This window comes from Vulpes vulpes, chromosome 5 (assembly GCF_048418805.1).
Source record: "Vulpes vulpes isolate BD-2025 chromosome 5, VulVul3, whole genome shotgun sequence".
Lineage (NCBI taxonomy): Eukaryota > Metazoa > Chordata > Mammalia > Carnivora > Canidae > Vulpes > Vulpes vulpes.
Window position 1 is genome coordinate 69,595,915 of NC_132784.1, and position 22,714 is coordinate 69,618,628.

Here is a 22,714-nt window from a genome sequence, read left to right on the forward strand (position 1 = left end):
CACGAAGTGATTGAAATCTAGAACTGCCTGCCCCTGCCACAGGTAATTGGTAGGCGTGTGAGTTTTTCTCCCTTGCCCACAGGGTGGCTCCATTTTCAAGTGTGAGCCTCAGACCATGACTTTGTCTCTGAGCTGAGGGCCCTGGCTTCTCAGGCTACGACATTCGCCCTTCCACCCTGTATCTTTCTGGGATTCGTCTTTGATCCTAGAGGATGCAAATGTGTATTGGTTTGGTGGTAACACTAGCCAAAAATGTAGTTGTTAAGTTTCTTCCTTGTATTGGAGAATCCCCTTTGGTGGTCACCTGCATACATTCTCCATGAAACAGGGGCTTTGGCTCCTAAATGCAGTGGCTTTGCTGGAAGGTTTCTTAAGATTGGGTTTTAAGTAATTTAATAATCAAAATGAAATTAAGTGGACTCAGAATTGGGGGGGGGGGTGACTTTTGGGGTTCTAAAACTGTCCTGTGATGGTTATGACTCTGAAAATGTCCTGGGGTAGTTAATGTATACTTAAGCTCTTTGGTAGATAAATTACATGTAAACATAGCTATTTTTAAAGTCGTCATGTATGATATCAAGTGATGAGCTCTGTGAAAACAAATCAAAGGTGACCATAGTAGTGACAGGGCAGGCAAGGAAGAGGTGCTGAAATTCAGATAATGTGTTTTGAAATGAAGGAAACAGGCTGTCTTGTCTGGTGCCCTCCTTGTCCTTAAATCTATAAGACCTGTCCCAAAGTCACATGAGCAAAGTCCTTGGCACCCAGGCCAGAGTTCCCAGACCCAAATCTTAGCCTGTGGTGGTGCGCACATGCCAAGGCTCAGAGAACATGCCATAGGGGTGGTGTTGACACACATGGGTGCCCAGCCCCCGGGGAGCAGCCAAGCCAGGAGGGGCTAGTTGAGGCCAGGGTGGTAAGCCTCCCACTCCTGGCAAGACTGAGCCTTGAACAAGCATTTCTAAAGTCTGGGTTTTGAATGGTGGTGGTTATTTGAGCATCACTGGGCTTTGTTAAGTGGTTTTAAGTTCCTGTATTTGCCGTCACTCTTGGTTCTGGGTCAGGCTCTGGTGCAGCAGCAGAGTCTGGCCAGCCGTGCGTGCGTGTGTGCGTGTGTGTGTGTGTGTGTGTGTGTAATTGCCCCTGTGCTGCACTCTTTGGTGGGCAGCAACCAGCAACACCCTCTTGCCCACAGGGAGTCTTTCCATTGTGTGGGAAGAATGCTTCAGCACTGTGTTCTCTCCTTCCTCCTTTCCAAATGGACACAGTGTGGACCCTACTGAGGTGCAGTGCTTTAGAAACAAGGCTCAAGGATCTTCCTCCCCCGAGAGAATCCTGCAGGGTTGCAGGACACGGGTACAGTCTCCTTAAAGTGTAAATGTGCTGAGTGTCCACAGTCTGGAGCCACTTCATAGGCCTTTCCATCTGCTACCACTAAACTAGGAAGGAAAGTGCTTTTCCCCAGTTGGCGTCCTGAGCAGGTTTCCGAACACGTCTGGTGGGGGCCACAGGGAGATTAGGGGCACCAGCTGTGCACGGTCCCACCTTACCTCCATGGATCTGCCTGCATGGGCTTGCAAAGGTTTTGGTTGTCAGTGTAACGTGCGTATGTTTTGTCTTTTTTTTTTTTTTTCTAGCGTCTGGGGATGGAGAATCACTGGTAAGCTTTGTGTTGTCATCAGAATCTCATTATCTCCAGAGCAGTTGCCCACCTTCTATTCAGTCCCCCCTCCCTCCTTAATCCTCTGACACCTGGGGTGTGCGGTATTCACTACACTCTGGGGCGGAGCCCCATGTGCTCCACCACTCTCAGTAATGCTGGGTCCCCCAGAGTGAGGGGCACGGTGCGGGTGGGGGGCACAGTGTTCCCCGGTGGACACAGGTTAACATTGGGGTCTTACCTCCTCAGGATGAAGACTCGGAATTCACATTAGCCTCTGACTTTGAAATCGGACACTTCTTTCGTGAGCGGATAGTCCCGCGGGCTGTGCTGTACTTCACAGGGGAGGCCATAGAGGATGACGACAACGTATGTGGGTGGGAGACCCTGGGGGTCCCCTGGTGGTGGGGGAGGGCGGACAAGCAGGGCTTTGGGGTACTCTTAGAGCAGAGTGCCAGCCCCCTCCAGGGACAGCATCCTCAAAAGACCCCAGGTGCTCATCGTGTCCTGCTTAAGGTCTATAAGCTTTGGGTGACTTGGAAATGGGAGGAAAATCTCATTTACGGAAGTCTGGCCACAGCAAAAGGTTAGGACAGAGTGGACTCGTGCTAGCCTGTGGTGTGCTGGCCCCAAAGAATTGAAACCCATGGTGCACAGAAGGATGGTGTGGTTGCAAAGTCCCCAAGTCCCCTCCTTCCTCTCTCCCTGCCTGAGCACAGCCTAACTGGCTGGCTTTCGATGGTCACCTGAGATTGTTCTTCATTCCAACCTGGGCTCGGCTCACCATGTCGTCTTGATTTGTAGGAATAAAGTCTTATAGTGTGCTGTTAGAAGTATGCTTCAGATATTTATTCCCTTGCTTTTAGAGCTCTTAGGTTTCCTGGATGGTTCTGAGTTTCCTTTCTAAGAGGTTTCTCAAGGCTTCAGTTGGGCCAGCCAGAGCCAGGCAGATTTGAGCTGCTTAGCGCCCAGGGGCAACGAGGACCTGCTCCTCGCACTTCTCCTTTGTGCAGATGGGCCCATCCAGAGTGGGCTGGCTGTGTAATCTGGAACTGGACTTTGTCCCTGGGCTGGGAGGTAGTTTTGGGGCAGGCAGACATGGACACGCACAAGTCAGTGTAGTGTTGCCTCGTGTAAGTGCTCAAGTTATTAAGTTGACACAGCAGATTGTAGACCAACACAGTCCCGTAGAACTTCTGTGATGATGGAACAGTCTTCAGCGTGCCTGCTCTGTGCAGTGTGGTAGGACTGGCCCCATGTGATGCTTGAGGATGTAAAATGAAGCTCTAGGCAACTGAGGTCAACTGAGTGTTTAGTTTTTATTTAATGTAGCCAAAACAGTCTAGTGATGACACACAGTGGAAATCTCTAGACTGCATGGTCTCCACAGTTTTGATCATACACCCATCAATTTTAAAACTCGAACGCGCAGCTCATTATATATTGATTTACTTCATATGCAGGCAGAGTGGATAGTACTGGCTAGGACTGTGTGTGTATTCACTCACAACACCTTTTGTATGGGTGTTGCTGCTGAGCAGTGTAGTTTAGAGGTTAGAAGGGGGAGCCGCACTCAAGACTGCTTATTAGACCAGGGTCCCGACTTCACCACTCATAGCTGTGTGGCCTCTGTGCTGCCGTGTCCTCATCTGAAAATAGGGTTAACGGTAGACTCTGGTGACTTGTCAGGCTCTTTAAAATAGCACCTCTTGGCACCATTACATAGTGCATGTTAGGATAAAGGTAAACTTCAGGTGTCTGCTATGTTGGAAACCTTGCACAACAGCTGGACATTGTTGCAGGAGGGAATGGATCTTCCACGTTCTCTAGGCTTAGCTTGCTTTTCCCGTGAGCTCTGCAGTCCCTGTGGAAGCACTGTTCTACGTCACTGTGAGGTGTGTTTGAAACAGGACCCGCTAGGCCCCTCCATGTCAAGAGTGAAATGATAATACTTAGAACCTCAGAAGATCACGCTTGAGCCTATTGGAGGGTAGTTCCAATCTGAGCTAAAATGTAGTTCCCTACAAGACATCAGACCAAGGTCTTTCCCTCTCGGAGGCTGAAGGGCACTGGGGGGTGTGTGGACCCCACCAGCCCTTAAGCCCTTAGAAGTTTTGTGTGGGCTGTCACTAAGGACAGGCTCCAACAAATGAAATGTTTGTAAGAAAAAGCCTACTAAATTTTTATGTCCCTCGTGGCGTTCAGGCAGTAATGATAAGGTTTGTTTTGTGTTTGATCTTGTTCTGAGTCTGATGTGTGGAGTTTGAATGAGAGTCTGACCTGTGGTGTCTTTGGACCTAGAAGAAATTCATTCACAACCAACCAACTACAGTGTTAGGCTTCTCTTCACACTTAAACACCAGGGTTTTATCACGTTTCTAATAATAAATACCCTTGTAGGAGATATAAAATACTATTGGAATTCATGTATCTGCATAGTAAAATGCTCCTGTTTGGCTTAGATTAACCAGTTTCCCAAGGGGTCCCAATATGGTGTCATGATGACCATCTTATTCCTGCACCCTTCCCTATCTTCAGGCCTTGTTTTGAGTGGTTTTCAGATACCCGGCATCCTATGAACACAGCAGGCCTCATGGCTAGATGGCCCCACAACATCAAGGGCCAGGATGCCCAGAGGCTGAGCCATGCTTCTGCTTCCCACAGGCCTGACCAGTGGGGGCACTTGACAGGGACTGTGCCTGGGTCAGGCTGCCCTTGTGCTTTAGAGACCTAAATCCTGTTTCCTTTCTTTTTTCAGTTTGAAGAGGGTGAGGAAGGAGAAGAGGAGGTAAGACATGGTGAACGTGGAGCATCTTTTCCCTGAGGCTGCACTAGGCTTCCCCTGCCAGAGCAGTTGGAGGTCATGGAACCTTGTGTGGAGCTGCCTCGGGGCCTCCACCCTGTTGAAGCCAGTGGAAGGGGGTGGTGGACGGCAGGTGCTGGCCCTCTGCCCAGTCGCCAGCCCCTCGATTGACTTAGGAAATGTTGCTTTAACAAACAAACCGCATTTTCAGCAGTGTGTTTATGTCCATTATCACTGAGAACAAAAAGGTGCCTAGAAATCATTGTGTCCAAAGGAAGTGACCTAAGCACTTATGGACCGTGATCATGGATTTCCTGCTGAATTCTAGGGTGGCTTTCATTTGTGTGGAGTGTGTGCAGATCCACAAGAGTTTAAGTCCCGTGTGTTCAGCTCGCTCTCATCCTTTTCTGCAGGAGTTGGAAGGTGACGAGGAGGGAGAAGATGAGGACGATGCCGACATTAACCCTAAGGTCAGTTGTTGGGGAGCTGCCGTGTCCACCGATGCCATGCTGCTGTGCTGTTGGGTTGTGTCCCCACCTGGCGTGCCTGTCCTGCTCTAGTTAGAACATGGAAAACAGACCAGGAATAGGCATGAGTAGCCCCTTCGGTAGGATTTAGTGCTCGGTGAGTGTCCAGTGAAGGAAGGCTTTCCAAGCTTACTCAGAAGCTCTCTCTTTCCATAAGCTATTTCAGGAGAGCAGCTTTGTTTTCCAGACCCTTAGTCCTTTCAGGGTAATGGCTGAATGACCACATTAATAAGCTGTTCCATCTATTTGTTTTTGGAAAAGGTATAAAGAAATTGAATTGTAGACATAATTTTGTAGTTGCCTATGGGCTGAGAATATTCACAAGCTATGTCTAAATACCTCTAATCATTGAAAGTAAACTAGGAAGCATTGCTAAAAAACAAAAACAAAAACAAAATGAGAGTGGCAACCCCGTTAATTTTTTTTTTTTTTTTAATTTTATTTATTTATGATAGGCACACAGTGAGAGAGAGAGAGAGGCAGAGACACAGGCAGAGGGAGAAGCAGGCTCCATGCACCGGGAGCCCGACTTGGGATTCGATCCCGGGTCTCCAGGATCGCGCCCTGGGCCAAAGGCCGGCGCCAAACCGCTGCGCCACCCAGGGATCCCGCAACCCCGTTAATTTTACCTGAAGGTCTGAATGTTTACTGATGGTCAGATAAACTTAAATGAAGTTACTTTGCCACTTAACACATCTCTTAAATCCAGTACTGCTTTAATGTAGTCCTGAAGCTGTAGTATGAATGTCCTCTGTTTGCTAGCATGAGAAATTGAAAGCTCACTACATCTTAGTATTAAATACATCACGGGCTGTTGGAACACTCAACTGACCTGCCATTTATAGCCTGGGTCTTGGTTTAACTAGACATAGTTTGTCCTCCGTTTTTGCCCAAAGTGGAATGTGCACTAAACTATCAGTGTAATAACCCAGCTCTGTAAGTGTGTGTGTGTGTGTGTTTGTTTTTTTAACACCCAAATATTTCTGTAAATGCATGCTTTACAGCTCCTTCTAGGGAAGGATGAGAGGTGGGTTTAAAACTTTTTTAAATGTATCATATAAATACTGTTTTGGGAATAAGCCTACAGACATATTCACCTCTGCACAGTTGGCCTATCACGGGAGAACTGTAGTGCAAGCACCCTGTGCTCAGCTCTGTAACATGGGGGCCCTGCCTCAGGTGGCTCACACTGGGCGAATGGGGGAGGTGCTGACACACACATTCATGGTTTGGATTTGAGAACAGAGACTGAGGATGGTTTGCAGGGGGAGCTCCGTTACTCCGTCGCTTGTCACTTCCTTCTGTTGTTTGTCCTCTTTTCTCTCCTTGCCAAACCTGTCTCCTGCCACGTCTGTTTTCTGGAAGGGCATTCTCTCACAAGTAATCTGGCACAGTATAGGGTTGTCAGGACTGGCGCTCCGTGGATCTTCATTGGTGGGGCACAGGGGTGGGATGGTAAACTGGGAGGCACCAGGACCGCCAGCCCTGTGCAGCCAGAAGGGCCCGGGTCTTGTTTTTCAGAGGGATTTGTTATATCTGAGTCTGCACACGTGGAGGCAAACAAGGGAGAAGGGATGTTTGGTGTTAAATGAACAGCTGTGGTGGGTTGGGGTTGCTCATCTCAAGCTCAAGATTTTGTAGTCAGTCGTGTCATGAGAAAGTGGCTGTTTCCGCCTGTATAATCTTGTGCATTTTGCTTTCTTTTTTGCTGACAGTTCCTTTCAATTTTTTCCCCATTTAGGTGTAATTTTTGTCTGTTAATCATTCATGCGTTTCTAGGTAAGGTGGAATTCCATTCATTCCTAATCCAATCTTCTGATCTGTGCTTTATAACAGTGCTTTATTGTGACTTTGTGGATAAAGAGGAAGCTGTTGGCCAGGCACACTTCTAGTGTGCTAGGCTGAGCTCAGGGCTTTCTGAAGAACAGTATTTTTGCGCAGGTGTCTGTTTTATGTACTCCTAAAACTGATCGTCAGAAACTACATTTGGCTCCTGTTGCTGAGCCCGGTGTTTGTTGCTGACCACGGAGAGGCGTGACTGGTGTGGCATTTTTATTGGGGATGGGACTGCCCTCCAGGAGGAGCACAGAGCGTGAGGGCCCTGGGAGGTGGGCACTGTGCAGTCTTCATGAGGACCGTGTTGCACAGGCCACCCTGGAATGAGCCACACCTGTGCAGTAGGAAGCAGCCCACTGTGCTTTTTCTTGATGAGTCTCGATTGATTGTTTCTACTTTTTAAATTCAGGTGTGGTGCAGACCAGTAGGTCATTAAGGGCTAGCTGACCTTTGAATGTGCTAGAGTTACTATCTCCAAAGCTGTGGTATCTGTGTGGTTTAGTGTTCAGAGCAGGTACTGTTGTGTGTTATTGGGAGTGCTCTGACTGGCTGGGGAAGAGCTAGCTGTGCCCACCTGCCACCCCCGTCTGCCACAGCATGGGCCATTGCAGCTCTGTTCCAGCCATCAGCTCCTCGCCCTTGGGGAACACTGTCCTCACTTGGGGGTAGGGGTGGGGCACCTGGTCAGAAGGTGTCACAGGAGGCAGGTGCAGTGATGTTCATCCCTGGAAATGTCAGGGGTTCTTGGTGCTGTGCTAAGAGCAGCGGCAGTCAGTGTGTAAAGCAGGGCCTGTAAGAGCTAGGACTTGAACTTAAGGCTTCGTGCTGATCCTGACATTTAAGCAGACCACAGGCCTTTGAGTCTCTCTGCATTGCCTTCCTGGCTGCTCGCTCGGGTGGGCTCACATAGAGAACTAAGAGGTGAAGAGGTAGCACAGCTATCTCCTGGTTAAGAAACGTCATAACTAGGTGAGATGAAGAGACACCTGGATCATTTACATGCATATAGGACAGTGTGTTCTGTTGCTCTTGATTGATTCCTACTGCCCCACATGTCTAAAGAATTGACCAACCAGGCTTGCTCCACCCCAACCCCTCTCTCACCCTGCCAGTCACTGGGAAGCATCCTTAACCTATTCAGCCTGAGTCTCTCAGACAGGGGACCCTCCTGGGGTGTAGTCACCGTGAATAATACCGGCACGTGACTGCAGTATCAGCCAGCACCTCAGTTGTGTCATCAGATCCTTGTCAGGGGTCCGGCTTCTCAGATGGGGGAGGCCATTCCCTCTATAGTCACACAGGCTTTTGGGCCCTGGCTATGTGCCCCTGTGAAGCTGTGCTGGTCAGCTGTGTGCTTGGTGGCAGTTGTCACCTGTTAAAATTTGGCTTTTAAATGGCTCCGTAACAGGCAGGTTTGGGTTGTTAGTTTGTGCCTTGGAAATACCCAAGTCCTCTCCCTTGATAATCAGTGGCATTAAGTAACCCAGCTGCCATTGGACTTTGTGGCCTGAGACAGAGGATGCTGGGTTTAGTTGTCATCCTGTTTTGGCCTGTGTCACAGGCTGAAAACAAGTGTCTTGTTGATAAAATTGACATCAGAAGCTTCGGGGTTCTGTGTTGACTTTATAGCCGAAGGCCCGTGTCTGTGCAGATGCTGTTCTCAGTTGGGCCACCTGCCTGCATCCCTGCCTGGCCCCGTGCTCTCCAGCAGACTTTATCTAAACCCCAAGCTGCTGAAGGTATCTTAAACAAATAGATAATCCATTCTCCTGGTTAAAAATAAATATATCATTCAAACAGCATATACTGTAAAATGCCCAATGTTATAAAACACTATGTATGTAACTCACACGTATTCAGGAAGGTGTGCTGCCTGCCTGTTCCCATGGTGTTCCCACTTCTTAGTTCCATCTTCTCTAACCCACCTCCTTCTTGGAAATACAACTGTGGAAACACACACTTCTCCCCTCCCCCTCAAAACATTGCCAGCTACTCTCCCACCCCTGCCACGGCCATACCAGGCTGGGAGCACCTCCTCGCTTCTCCAGCCAGGCTTGAGAGCCAGTGGGTCATTTCCTTGGCCGCTAACCTGGGCTGCCTCCAGATCCACAGTTTGAGTTTGATCTTTTCCAACCTGGATTTCTGATCAGATGTGTTTTGTTTTGGTGCCTGGGTTCTTCAGTATTCTAGATGAGCAGGACCCCCTCCCAGAGTGTCCCACTGCTGGGCGGTGCTGGGCAGAGACTGGGGGCCAGTCAGACCTGGTGGGTCCCGGCGATGTCTGTGTGCTCTTCCCTTTAGACTTCCAAATAAAGAGCTTATTAGACCAGGGTCTGAGATCATGGTTGTCTTTAGGAATCCTTTATGTGTAATTTTCTTTGTATCTTAAATGTGATTTCCCAAAGAATGTAGTCACAGCTCCAGCCATAGAAGGTGTCAGTTACTTTATCCCAGATGTTCCTTTGAGCCTGTAATGCAGGGATTTTTTTAAGACTCAGTAGTAGGCTTGACACATTGTATCAGAATAATTTATAATCTTGGCAGCCAAGAATTACAGACTTTTTATCAGTAAACGTATTTACTCGGAATGGTTAGTAATCTCGTCTGTCTCTCAGGCTGTTGTTGGCCTCCGCACAGAATGCGTGGGGTTGCTAACTGCGCTTTTAAACGGTGTGAGATGTGTTAGGTTGTATTGAAGTGAATGTGCTCCTCTGGGGGCGGGGGAGGCTCTCTCCCTGATACCTTTCTGGAGGGATAGACATCCCACTTGGGGAGGGACTGGGAGGATCAAGCCATGCCTGTGTGGAGCTGTTGGAGTGGCCTCCCAGCTGTGGTCTCCTGGCACAGCCCGTTAGCAGAGAGCACTCTGGAGTGCTGGCAGGACTCTGGGGCTGCTCAGCCGCCTCTGGCCCACCCTGGAGTGGCACTGTTTCAGGTGCTGAGCCTGTCTTAACGGGAGGCAAGGAACAGAAAGGGGAGCCTGCTGCTGTCACGTGGGCAGGGGCAGGGGGTTGCCCGAGGCTCTGAGGCTGCTATGCAGTGTTGGAGCATGGGCTCCCTTCTGCACTGAGTCTCCGACCCTGACACGTTCTTCCTTCCCAACACACGGGCTGTGACTTAGACTTACGGCATGTCTTGAAACCAGAAAGGCTGCCCTACTGAGACTTTATTTCTGGGAAATTGATTTTTTTTTTTTTTTAATTACAATCTTAAAAGTATGTTTGCAGTAACCATCGTTTCAGTAAGAATGAAGGCAGTCAATTGAGTCTTGGTTTGCATTGTTGGTTGGAGATACCTGGTCGACAGCATTGGTTCCCTACAAGTCTTGTCTTCTCTCGTTGACAGAAGGAGCCCAGCCAGCCATCCGAGTGCAAACAGCAGTGAGGAGTGAGCGTCTCGCAGGTGCGGCGTCGGGGACTGGTCATGGCGGCGGCACCACCGTATTGGCAGTGCTTCTAACTTGTTTTCAAGTGCATGATTTTGACTTTAACTTTTCCTTTATCCTTATTATTTTGCTTAACCTGTACAGTGGCAACTTAAATGCATTTCAGAAATAGGAGGTTTGATTCCAGCACCCTCTATGGCCTTGGGTGCAGTGCAGCTCAGTGGACTTTCCCAGGCCCTGCCTTCCGGAGGGCTCCGTAGACCCTGGGGGGATGGGGTGGCGGAAGGTCAGTTGACGCCAAGGGCAGTTGTCTGGGGATGTGGTTCCAGGGCTTCTAGAACCAGTCACACCCCTCCACAGCCAGACTGGATCCTTCTTCACTTGAAGAAACCCATACACTTTGTGTTTGCCACCACTTGGTCTCCTGTGCTCTAATCGTCTCAGGAGAGCTTATCGATAGAGTAGGGTCCTGTTCTCCTTTGAACGTTCTTTCTCTGGTTTTGTCTTCCTCGGGGTGGGGTAGGGGTTGTGGTGCACCCTAGCCCTGAGGCCTGAGCATTTGTGGTTCATCTTTGTATTTATTTATTCTTTCCTCTTTGTGAGGGCTTGGGACACATGCTGTCACTTGTCCTTACAGTTTCTGAAACCATGTGTGTGACTGGTGACCTGGTGACTCGCCAGGTGGGTGTGGTCGTGGCTCCCAGGGAGTGAGTCCTGTGTAGAAGGAACCTCGCTCCGTCCTGCCTTCCAGCTGAGGGCAGGGGCTCGTTTCCACGACATGCAGACCACACGGCTTTGGGGGGCGGGTTGCGGGCAGAGTGCTGGGGTTCGCCAGGCTTCTGTGGTGAGGGGCCTAGGCTGGGAAGCACTGCTGTTAGTGTGTATGTGTCAAGTCTTGCTTTGTCAGTACCCCCATTTCTTGGCCCCATGCTCATCTTGTCTTAAAAGCCCTGGGTTCAGAGTGACCTGTTTTTGGCTGGCGTGTGGGGTTTCCGAGTGTGTGACCAGGGTCTCTGTTGCCGGGGATGCAATGTCCACACTGACCAGGCCTGTAGAGTGCTCAGCCTTACTTATAATACATTTGTAACTGAATACGGTGTTTTCAATTTGTACAGAATAGTTAGAATATTCTATTAAAGTTGTGAAACATGAATCCTGTGCTGTGTAGTCTCTGTGGGGAACCTGATGGGAGGAGTGGGCAGGGGTACTGGCACCTGCCCCCACGCGGCAGCTCCTGTGGTTGTGCATCCTCTTGAACTGCATCTGTAGAGCCCTGGGGACCGGCAGCCCCCGGGCTTCAGGCCTCAGCCTTTCCGAGTTGTTTTTGAGGCTTTTACAACCGGTTCTTAGGAAAAGGCTCCAACGTTTAGTTTGCCTGTTATACCTACAGGCCCACCTCACTGTCAGGGTGGGCTTGGACTCCCTGGGTGGGCCCCTTGCTACCTGGGAAAGAGTCTGCTCTCCCCTAGGAGAGCACTGTATACCTTTCAGGTCCACAAGGCTCCAGGAAGGAAGATTGTCATGTAGGGGCCACTTTTGATTGATCTTCTCACTGGTACTGTACTGGTAGAGCCTCCATCCCTTCATAAGAGGGAACGCTACCCCCAGAAACAGCTGCTGTACAAGCCTGTGCTCAGAACCTAACCAGGGAGGGCAGCCCCGGTGGCGCAGCAGTTTAGCGCCACCTGCAGCCCAGGGCGTGATCCTGGAGACCCTGGGTTGAGTCCCACTTGGGCTCCCCTTGGGGAGCCTGCTTCTTCTCCCTCTGCCTGTGTCTCTGCCTCTGTCTCTCTGTGTGTGTCTATGAATAAATAAATAAAATCTTAAAAAGAAAAAGAAGAACCTAACCAGGGAGTTACAGGTGCTAGGAGAAGGCATGCATGCAGCTTCTCCTGCAGCCCAGCTCACCTGGCGCCTGCCTTGGGGCCTGGCTTCTTCCTGGGAGTGTCAAGAAGGAGCGGCAAGGGCCTCCAGTGCCCTAGACAACTGGAACCAGAATGTTCTCACTACTCGAAGGACCTGTGTTTGAGCCCCCACCTGGGTCTGGCCCCCCACCCTCCACCCGACAAACCTGCGGGTGCTAGGGGGTGCCTTGTTCCAGCTGACCCAGAATTAAAACCTCATCCCCTGAGGGCAGTCTGCAGAGATGATGCCTGAGTGCTGCTCCCCATCCTCTCAGCTGGGAGCACCTCTTGGGGATGGGCCCCCAGACCTTTGGGGTAGCTTCTCATCCCTGTGGACTCTGACTGGTTCCCAAGTTCTTCAAGTGTTCTGTTCCCCTGGAGCACCGGAATGAACCTATTTGTAAATCCACAGCTTATGGGTCACTACAGGATTAGCAGCAATTGCACAAAATGATGTGCTCAGGTGATTTGCAGGAAGTTCACAAGGACAGTTTCAACTCTGGGAGCATCTGACCCCACTGGCCCAGGGGTCACTCTGAGCATGACCTTGCAGAGGAATCCTTTCCCACTGGTTCCTGACCATCCTCAGTGGTGACGGACCCATGTTCACTATGAAGCAATGGCCTAAAGATTGCTGGGCCTTGCTGATGAAATGCGAGTCACTTAGGAAGAGTTTTCTCTGATTGGCACAGCGCTGGCTGATGGGCGCTGAGGAGATGGCTGGGGTGGGGGGGCATGCTCTGTAAGAGCCTCTCTGCCCAGCAGTTCCTAGGTTCTGGCGGAAGCCCAGGGTGCGTGTGTGTAGAGTGCGTGGCCAGTGTGTGCTGTGGTGGTTTGGAATGGCTGACATTGGGGGTGGAGGCGGGCAGCCTGGGCCTTCCCTCAGAGACTGGCCAAGTCCGTGCCCCTGAGAGCGGGGTACTTAGGAGCAGGTAGTGGCCAGCCCCGTGTGGGTATGCACCTGCGCACTCACGTACACAGCGGCCACCTCTGGAGTCTGGCCTGAAGGGGAAGTGGAGAGAGCGACTGGGCACCTGGGGTCAGTGGGACGGGGAGTTGGCCTGGCTGTTGGTGGTGAACTGCGTGGTACAGATGGTACCACAGCGGGCAGCGGTAGGAGTGTTTGGATTGTGACTCTCTGGAGGCACTGGGTTCCATTTCCCTGTGGGATAAGAGTGTATGAGTGTGCCACACCCACCCACGTGTGAGCTCAGTCACAGAGCGGGGTCCCTATGGCCTCCGGGACCTTCTCTGGTGCTTCATTGTCCCAAGTGTCTGGATGGCAAGACTCCTGCTCAGAGCCCTGAGAAGCTCTGCCTTCCCCAGCTGTCCACTGCAGTGCTGCCTCCTGGCCTGTCCAGCTGTCCTCTGACCTCACCCCTGGGCAGTCACAGGCAAGGGAAGGCAGGCTGTCCTCTGGCCGAGGAGCCTGGCACGTGCAGCCTCCGTCCAGGCCTCTGTTGGCACCTCAGGGAAGGGGTCGGGGTGCTTGCAGCAGCTCCGGTAGTCACTGGCTCCACATGAGCCAGCCTGCTCTCCCCGCTGATCCCTGAACCGCCTGGAGCCAGGCCTTCCTGGCCTCCACTTTTGGTCCCCCCCCCCCTTTTTTTTAATATTTCTTAAAATTTATTCATGAGACAGAGGCAGAGACACAGGCAGAGGGAGAAGCAGGCTCCCTGCTTCCCCCAATGTGGGACTTGATCCCAAGACCCCAGGATCACGCCCTGAGCAAAGCTGAGCTACCCAGGCATCCCTTGGGTCCCCAGGCCATCATGGAGCTTCTCTCAGGGTTCCTGAAAGTCCAGGGCCACCTCCCATCCCCATGACCTCTGTGGCCCATACCCTCCTCCTTCCTCAGACTGACTGCCCCTGGTTCACTCTGGTTCTGTTGGAGGCCACAAGACCTCGGTCTCCTGTGTCACCCAGACTGCCCATGCAGACTTGTGGGGACACAGGTGGCTGCCCCGGGGCTCAGCTGCTGTGTCCGAGCCACCAAGTATGTCCACCTCTGCACTGACTTCTGGGAAGTGTTCGGCTCTGTCCTGGCAGAGTGCGGGGCACAGCCTGCAACAGGATGGCCTAGGAACCTTGAAAACGTGGACCGAGTGAAGCCAGATACACGGAAGGGCCTGCGCATGACCCTTTTTTGTGGGTTCTAGAGCCCACGCAGCAACCAAGGCTGCCAGGGCGACAAACATGCGGTTAACCGGGGCACCCCGGGAGAGGTGAACTCTTGGAACTGCTTCGCGTGGGTATGTCTGGTTGTGGGTATGTAAACTGTCTCAATGGAGCAGCTTTTTCAGAAGTGCCCCCAAATCTGGGTAATTTCATTTAAAAATTCCTGTTTTCCCATGGGTGTATTGGGAGTTGTGGCCACCCAGGGCCAGGCTAGTAGCCGAAGTTGCCCACACCCTCATCCGTAGCACCTGCTCCACTCTGGCGACCAGTCTGCTGTAGGGGTTCATGGCTACCGTGTTGTGGCCCTGACCCACGCCCTCCAGTGGCCTACACTCCCGCTCCCCTCAAGAAGTCAGGCCAATGGCCCGTGCTCCCAGGGAGTGCCTTGGCCTGGGGAGGGGGGAAGCCCTGACCTCAGCCAACCTGTCGTGGTGATACTGCTGGCCTTTGGCCTGCCTTCCACTCAGAATGAGTCTTCCCCGTCTCCTCCACCCGCGAGTGCCCAGGGGGTGACCGGAACAACGCCAGGTGGGCTGCAGAGGGGGCCCCAGGGTTGGCAGTGGGAGACGTGCCCTCCAACCTGGCCTTTAGCCTAGGCACCTCCGGCCATCAGCCAAGCCTCTGGTCCAAGAAGAGGCCACTGTGGGGTAGGCCTCCGTTGGAGGGCACTGCCACCCTCACCCCTTGCCAGCCCGCCCAGCCTGTAGCCACATCTGAACTTTGGCCGCTGCCTTGACGTTCTTTCAAGCAGAACGACTTCCCATCTCCCTTCCTCTAGAGGCAGACACGCCCTCCCTCCAGCCTCAGGGAGCACAGCCATGTCAGGTGGGGGAGCTTGAGGGACCCCAGACCCAGTCATTTGGCCTTACACCCACCAGGAGATGCCGGCAGGCAGGAGCCCCCTGAGCAGGGGCTCCAGGACCCCTCCTCTGCTGACACTGACTGAGCTTTCTATTTTCTGGATCTGGTGTGATTATCCAGGCACCTTGTCTGCCTGGGACCCTCCTCAGCCCGAGGCTCAGGGCACAGTGGCCCGCAGAGGCCTGCGTTCCCACCAGGAGAGGGAGGCCCAGACACCGCCTTGAGGCCAAGTCATCTCGGTGCACTTGGGTGGAGCCCCTGCCCGCCCCAGGATGTCACCACTGAGCCATTCCCTGCCAGCCTGGCCCGGCTGACTCAGCTCAGTGATGGTGGCGGCCGGATGTAACTTTCCCTGTCAACCCAGCAGGCCTGCCTGGCCCAGCAGGGCTCCTGGAGAAACGGGGCAGATCCCTCCCCACACCCTTCCTCCCACCTGGGCTGGGGGCTTCCAGGAGCCCGGGGAAGGCAGTCCGGTCTCTGAACCTCCTTGGGGCTTGGCCTCTGCTTCGGGAACATGGGGAGAACCCTCCTTCCCAAAGCCTTGGTCCAGGCAGGGCTGCCCACGTGGCCCTTCCCGCTGCCCACCAGCCTGGAGCCAGCCCTGGGTGGACTGTGCACTCCAGGGGGACACAGGCATTGCTGGGTGGAGCTTGGCAGCTTCCGCCTCAGGCTGCAGGGAGGGCCCAGGGTCTCGGCTGCCCCCATTTCTGTCAGGGGCTGGAAGATGCCAGCAGAGCTGCCCTCCCTGAGCTGGGAGAGCTGAGCAGAGGAGGGGACTATGAGGTGCTCCCCCAGGCCCAGCCCTGGCAGGAGAAACAGCTCAGGAAGGTGCAGGGCCGGGGGCTCACCACCTGGCTTCTGGCCTCCAGACCTGGGAGTAGAGAGATCTGTGTTGTTCCAAGCCACCAGATGTGTGGTCACTTGTCACCACAGCCCCAGGACATTCACGTAGGTAGGTAGGTAGAGGCGTCCAGGTAAGATGCTCAGAATTGCGGGGCAGCAGAGGGGTGGGATGGATGGGGCCTGGAGGGGGGGGGGTGGCAGCAGAGTGAGTACGAGGACTCTGGCCTTCAGGGTGGGGGGCGCTGAGGAACCTGGGCTAGGACCCCCAGCCCCTCGGCAGCTCCTGAGGGGGGCACGTACACAGAGCCTAGAGACCACAGGGGCCCTGGGCTGCTGGTGCGAAGGAAGCCTCCAGGGGTCCCCACCAAGAAGAAGGGCACCTCCGTTCCCCTGGTTCCTCGGCCATACAGCCTCTGAGTCCAGCATTTCCATCCATCTTGCAGACATACGCAGGGCACGCTGGACGTCTCCCCTGTCCTGCCTGGGGGAGGCCCGGTGATGGGAAGAACGACTACACATCTTTGAAAACCCAGCCCAAAAGTCAGCAGGGGTCGGTCTCTGGGAAGCCTTGACCCCACCCTCCAAAGCCAGCTAATGCCACCGCTGTGTTGGGCCTCACCTGCCACCAGGCTGTGTGGCAGGACGAGTGGAGGGTTGGCAACAGACACCTAGGGCTTTGTTAGTGGGTGGGGTGGTTGTGACAAAGGAACATTCGAGGCTTGTGAAGACCCGAAGCGCAAATCCAGGCGCAGGTGGGGCCCCACTCCCTCCAGGGACGCTGGGGTGGGGGGTCCTAACCGCTCCTCCAGGGGCTGGGGGCCCCAGGCATCCTGCATCCCCTCCACCCTCTCTAGGGAGGACACTGATGGCATTCAGGGAGCACGCGGATATTCCGGGATGACCTCTCAAAGTCTCCAATGGCATCTCGTCACATTAGGTAACCCCGAGTAACCACACCAAGTGGCCTTCACAGGCTCCATGGAGACAGCACAGGCTGTGGCCGCTGGGCTGGAGAGCAGCTGCGTGAATGCAGGGCGCCTGGCACCTTCAGCGGGGAGCGTGAGCGGCAGGTGCGCGGTCTCAGAGCAGTCACACGGTTCACAGTCCTAGCGACATCCTGCCTGTGTGTGGGGGGCGTCCAGGGGTGATCGTGCCTCATCGCTTAGATCGCTTACAACGATCGCACAGCCCAGCGTGGCCTGAGCACCACCAGGCGAAATTGCAGGGTTCTGCCCAGGAAGGGAGGCAGGCGCCTGGGGACACTCGGGACACAGACCAAATAGAACAGTACGTGTGCACGTGTTCCCCGTCTGCACACACGTGCATATTCACATGTAAACACATTTCTTAAATTGTGGGCAAAATACACATAAAATGGGCCATCCTCACTGACTCTAAGCCACAGCTCAGGGCCACTATGCACATTCACACTGTTGTGCAGCCGTCCCCACTGTCCGTCTCCAGGACTGTCCATCGTCCCAAACAGATACTCTGTCTCCCTGAGACACTGACCCCGTCTCTTCCCCGGCCCTGTGACCACTGTCCATTCTGTCCCCAGGAGACACTGACCCCGTCCCTCCCCCGGCTCTGTGACCACCGTCCACTCTGTCCCCAGGAGACACTGACCCCATCCCTCCCTCAGCCCCTGTGACCACCGTCCACTCTCTGTCCCTGTGAATTTGGAGACTCTAGGGCCCTCATGTGGGTGGAATCCTTCAGGATGTGTCCCCCAGTGTCTGGCCCGTGTCACTCGGCATCACGTCCCCCAGGTCCACCCATGCTGTGGCAAATGTCAGCGCATCCCTCCTTGTTCAGGCTGAGTGACCGTCCAGCGTGTGGATGGCCCACGTCTTATTTATCTGTTCTTTTGTCGTCAACAGACACGGGGTTGCTTCCCGTTTGGGGGCTAGTCTGTGGGGGCAGGAGTGGGCGTCCCCCCAGGGAGCTGCCGCATGAGTCCCCGGATGGGACCCTTGGATAAATATTAGTAAACAGTCCACTCTCAGGGGTCGGGGTGGGCAGGAGCCAGACGTCCTGTCTGTCCCGTGATGACTCTGCCCAGGGCCTGCAGGTGCTGACCGCCGTCCACAGGGTGGCAGCCACACCCTGTCCACCTCTGCCCTCCCGCCCTGTGTTTGGTGCATTCCTTTCATTCAAGCTTGCAGAGAGGTCCTGTGTCCCCAGGAACCAGGCCCTGGGCAATCTTCCCCCCCACCCCCGTGGGCTCCCCGCCCCTCTCCCAAGCCCAGGCCTGCCCGCCCCCCGCCCCCGCCCTAGCCCCTCCCGAGGTCACTGCGGTTTAGGTCCACATGTCTCCCACAACCTTTCCTGAGTACCTGGGCTGGGCCCCGGGGGCCCCAAAGACGGAGACCCTTATCACTGCATTCCAGGGGCTGATAGTGACCTTTGAGCAGGGCACTGAGGGATGAATAGGAGCTTGCCGGGGGCCAAGGAGGGAAAGGTATTCTGGGCAGTGTCACTATGTCTGGTGAGGTGGGCCCTGCCCATCAGACTCCAGCCGAGGGGCTCAGAGAAGCAAGAGATGCAGCTCTGCGGGGCCAAGCCGGGCTGACAGTGAAAACCCGAAACCAGCCTCCTGCTCTGGGGCCTCTCACTTTTCCCAGGCTCCCCGCCCAGGGGATACAGATCCAGGGCAGGCCTGAGTCATGGGTGGCGGCCAATGGGCTATGGCACACTCAGGTCAGGTGGCATCAGGCCGCCTCCCTGGTTTGTGGGCCTCCCCTGCCCTCCTAAGGTTCACACTGGAGCCATCCCGGGGACCCGAAGGCCCAGCAGTTACACAGCTCGGGGAGCAGGCCTTAGGGCATGCCCCAGCAACCCCAGGGGGCTTCCTGGAGGAGGCCAGTGGAGAGAGGCTCCCAGGCGGGGGACGTGGAGAGCCCCACCCCCGGACTGTTCTGAGCACCGCCTCCCACAGGAAGAGGGTGGTATCGAGCCCCGGGCACTGGGCCGGCTGTGACGCATGGCTTCCTCACCGGCCACTGTTCCCAGGCTGGTTGGGCAAGAGCCTCCAGGGTACGGATGACCTCATGAGGGGCGTTTGAGAGAGGTGCCCTCATTGTGTCTGGGGACATCCTCACTCAGCTACGCAGGACAGCAGGTGTCCCTGGCCAGATCTCTGGGGGACCTGTCTGCCCGGGGGCGGGAGCAGGTCCCCCCCAGGCAGGCCCGCATGAATCCCAGATGCGACCCTTGGATAAATATTAGTAAACTTGGCTCTGACCCACACCGCCTGACGCCATGTATGGAGGCAAAGCCCAGTGTGGGGCCCCTCCCGGGTCGTTTGGGTGGGGCCACTTCCTGCCCCCAGGCCTTGGGGCGCACACAGGACAGTGGATCCAGATCCCACTGGCTGGTCCCAGGGGATGAGCTCAGCTGAGTCCCCAACTTCTCTGAGACCCCCACTCCGTTCCCTGCAAACCCAAGAAAGCCACTGCAGCAGCCCCCATGTTGTCAGGAGGCCAACAGGGTTGGAGACCTGCGGGGTGCTGCTTCTCCCACCCCGATGTCCCCAGCCTGTGGCTGGCTGTCCAGCACTCTCCTGGCCAAGAACCCTGATGAGCTGCAGCTCCCCTTGGGACACAGGCCAAGTCCACCCCAGGGTCCCTGGTACCTGGCAGGAAGCTGGCTGGTGCGTCCTCTGGGCCCCTGGCTATCAAGTGGCTCAGGGAGGGGCTCCCCCGAATGGTCTGCCCTTAGGGTTACAAGGTCAGTGCTTTGCTTCCACATCATCCTTTCCCCACTCCCCACCCCAGAGGGTCCCCAGATGGGCCTGCTGGGGGGTAGGGCAGGCACAGGGCCTCTAACTTAGCGGGGAGCCAGAGCTGGCAGGTTCCCCAGGGGGCCTCTGGTGGATGGGGTCTCAGGCTCTGGGGCAGGTGCTGACAGTAGTGAAGCTGCCTAGATGGACCCAACTCCTGACTCCAACCCTCTGGGATCCCCAGCCCAATATCCGACCCCCCCCCCCCCCCCCACACACACACACACTCAGGCTGCCCTGCCCCTGGCTCTCCACTCCCTGGGACTGTCCTCCCGGCTCCCTCTGACAACCACCTGTCAGAGCACAGGTCACTGTCCCCTCAAAGCTCCCCAGAGAGGCCTGGCCGATGGGAGGCAAGGAGAGGAGTGCTGCGAGGGGAGGCAGGCTGGTGGGCACCCACAGGCCTCCAAGGGGTACAGGCAGAGTGGTGGGTTCCTGGCAGGCTCGTGGGGACCTCTGTCCCTGGTCTGCTTCTCCTGGTGGCCCACTGCGTCTTGCTGGGTCTCACTGCCTGACACCCCTAACCCACAAAGGCCGAGTGCTCTGGGGGATGGAGGGTCAGCGGTCGCACACAGCCTGATATGAAAAGCCAGTTCTGCTGGGATGCCTGTAGTGACCGGACTGACCCCTTCCAAGGCCATGGCCACCTGCGTTGTCTTGAGAGAGGATAGCTCTGTCTTCCACCTGCCAAGGTCTGGCCCAAGCCTCTCGTGGGAGCCAGTGACCCTTTGGGCCAGGGCTCCGACCGCCCTTGGAGAGGTTAGGGGACTCCCCAGGGCTGCACGGCAGGGGTGAGGGCAGGGGCAGTCCAGGCCAGCTTCATGGCCCTGTTCCCACAGGGGTCCTGCACTCCTTTATGCTCCGCTGTCACCAGCATGAACACTGGAGTCTAGTTTGAACCAGGGACCCATGTTTTCTTTTGCAACCACCCTGCAAGCTTGAACACCTCCTGGGGACCCGGGCCCTTCCTCCGTCTGTCTGCAGTCCTTTCCCAGAGTGACAGCTAGGTGGAGCTGTTGGAAGGTAGGTGCCCTGCCAGCGCCAGGTCCCCAGAGACCCCTCCTGCGACTCCACCCCCACCCCTGGGAACCGGGGAGGAGCCCGGGAGCGCTCGGCTCCTATAAACCCTTTAAAGGAAGAGAGTTTAAAAAAAAAAAAAAAAAAAAGAGCCTGCCCGCCCTGGCTGGGAGGCATGACTCAGCCGCCCCCGCCGCCCTCTCCGGGCTGACCCTCCGGCACCAGCAGGGACCTCTCCCCACTGGGCTGTGCCGGCGGTGAGGGTCGTCCCCCGCCCTCTGCCGTCGCGTTTATTGAGCTCCAACGGGTGCTGTTTCAGCACTGCGGATGCTCCCTAACCTAACAGAAGTACTCGCGTCCCCATTTCGCAGAAGAGAAAGCAGGCGCGCAGCACCTGCTCTCCGGGTCGGCGTGGCCCCGGGGTGAGGGCGGGTCCCGGCAGGGCGGCCCGCGGGGGGCGAGGTGGGACAGCAGGCGGGGGGGGGCGGGGCCGGGGGGGGCCGGGGGGGGCCTCCCCGGGCCGCCGGGGCGGGGGGGGGTCCGGGCCCGTCGCCGGCGCTTCCCGGGGCTCCCGAGCGGTGAGTCAGCGCGGGCAGGGCCGGCCGCAGCGCATTCCTCCGCGGGCCCGGCGTCCGGGGCGGGGTGGGGACCGCGAGTCACCCCACGAGGGCCGGGGCTGGCGCGCCGGGGGAACAGCGGCGGCGCGGGCGACCCGGGGCGGGGGGCGGGGCCTCGGGCGGGGAGGGAGGGGCGGGGCCGGGGCGGGGAGGGGCGGGGCCGGCGCGGGCGGGGCCCCATAAAGGCGGCGCCGGGCCGGCCGGGGCGCAGACCCTCGCCGCCGCCTCGCGAGCGCTGCCTGCCCCCCGCCGCCGCCGCCGCCGCCGCCGCCGCCGCCGCCATGAAGACTCCCGGCGAGGTGCTGCGCGAGGGCGAGCTGGAGAAGCGCAGCGACAGCCTGTTCCAGCTCTGGAAGAAGAAGCGCGGCGTGCTCACCCCCGACCGCCTGCGCCTGTTCCCCGCCGGGCCCGGCGCGCGCCCCAAGGAGCTGCGCTTCCACTCCATCCTCAAGGTGGACTGCGTGGAGCGCACCGGCAAGTACGTCTACTTCACCATCGTCACCACCGACCGCAAGGAGATCGACTTCCGCTGCGCGGGCGAGAGCTGCTGGAACGCGGCCATCACGCTGGCGCTCATCGACTTCCAGAACCGCCGCGCCCTGCAGGACTTCCGCAGCCGCCAGGAGCGCGCCGCGCCCGCCGCCCCCGAGCCCCGGCCGCCCCGCGCGCCCTGAGCGCCGCCGCGGTGAGTGCGGGCCGGACGGGGACCCGCTCGCCCCGCCCCGCCCCGCCCCCGCAGGAGCCGGCGCTGCGGACCGACCCCTCGGGCCGCGCCGGCAGGACCCCGGGGCGCCCCGGACGGCGGGAGCCCCGCGCGCCGCGCGCCCGCCGAGCACCGTGCGGACCGAGGCCGGGAGCCGAGGCCCCGACCCACAGCGAAGGATCTTCCCATGCGGAACCGCAGAGCCCGGGCCTGCTGAGCAGGCGCCTTAAATTATCAGACTATCTATGTATTTATTGTGATGGTTGTCATGGAACCGTCTGTCTTAATATTTCGTTTTTGCATCATATGTTCATTCCAAATAAACGACTTGGTCTTTTCCCTTTTCTACCAGCCCCGGCGTGGTGCGTGAGGTTCTTGCCCCGGGGAGGGGCTTGGCGGCCCCCTTCTGTGGGTGTGGGGCGGGGCGGGGTGGGGAAAGCCAGCACCCCCGCGTCTGCGTCTGCGGGGCAGGGAAGTCAGCGATGGATCGCAGTGTCATCCCTGGGCCGTGTTCACACCCTCCTTGCCAGGCGACCTCTCCCGAGGCTGGGAAGTGCCCGAGGTTTGGCCCTGGCTGACTTCTGCTCCTGGGTGTGCCT

At 56.3% G+C, this 22,714-nt stretch overlaps 2 protein-coding genes across 5 annotated transcripts in view; both read left to right on the forward strand.

Moving 5' to 3' along the window:
- Positions 1-11,364, forward strand: part of NAP1L4 (nucleosome assembly protein 1 like 4) — a 43,417-nt gene extending 32,053 nt beyond the window's left edge. For 2 of the 4 annotated variants that reach the window (XM_072758711.1, XM_072758712.1), the window contains exons 12-17: positions 1,638-1,660; positions 1,910-2,029; positions 4,419-4,448; positions 4,877-4,933; positions 6,732-6,769; positions 10,172-11,364. In XM_072758711.1, coding sequence (XP_072614812.1) covers positions 1,638-1,660; positions 1,910-2,029; positions 4,419-4,448; positions 4,877-4,933; positions 6,732-6,737 — 236 coding nt within the window. In that variant the 3' untranslated portion in view covers positions 6,738-6,769; positions 10,172-11,364. The remainder of the gene's footprint in view (positions 1-1,637; positions 1,661-1,909; positions 2,030-4,418; positions 4,449-4,876; positions 4,934-6,731; positions 6,770-10,171) is intronic. The other 2 variants (XM_072758709.1, XM_072758710.1) reach the window with 1 other exon arrangement.
- Positions 11,365-21,601: 10,237 nt separating this feature from the next.
- On the forward strand, positions 21,602-22,466 carry PHLDA2 (pleckstrin homology like domain family A member 2). Its single transcript, XM_026003929.2, has one exon. The coding sequence runs from the start codon at positions 21,694-21,696 to the stop codon at positions 22,084-22,086; it is 393 nt and encodes a 130-aa protein (XP_025859714.2). The 5' UTR covers positions 21,602-21,693; the 3' UTR covers positions 22,087-22,466.
- The last annotated feature ends 248 nt before the right edge of the window (positions 22,467-22,714 follow it).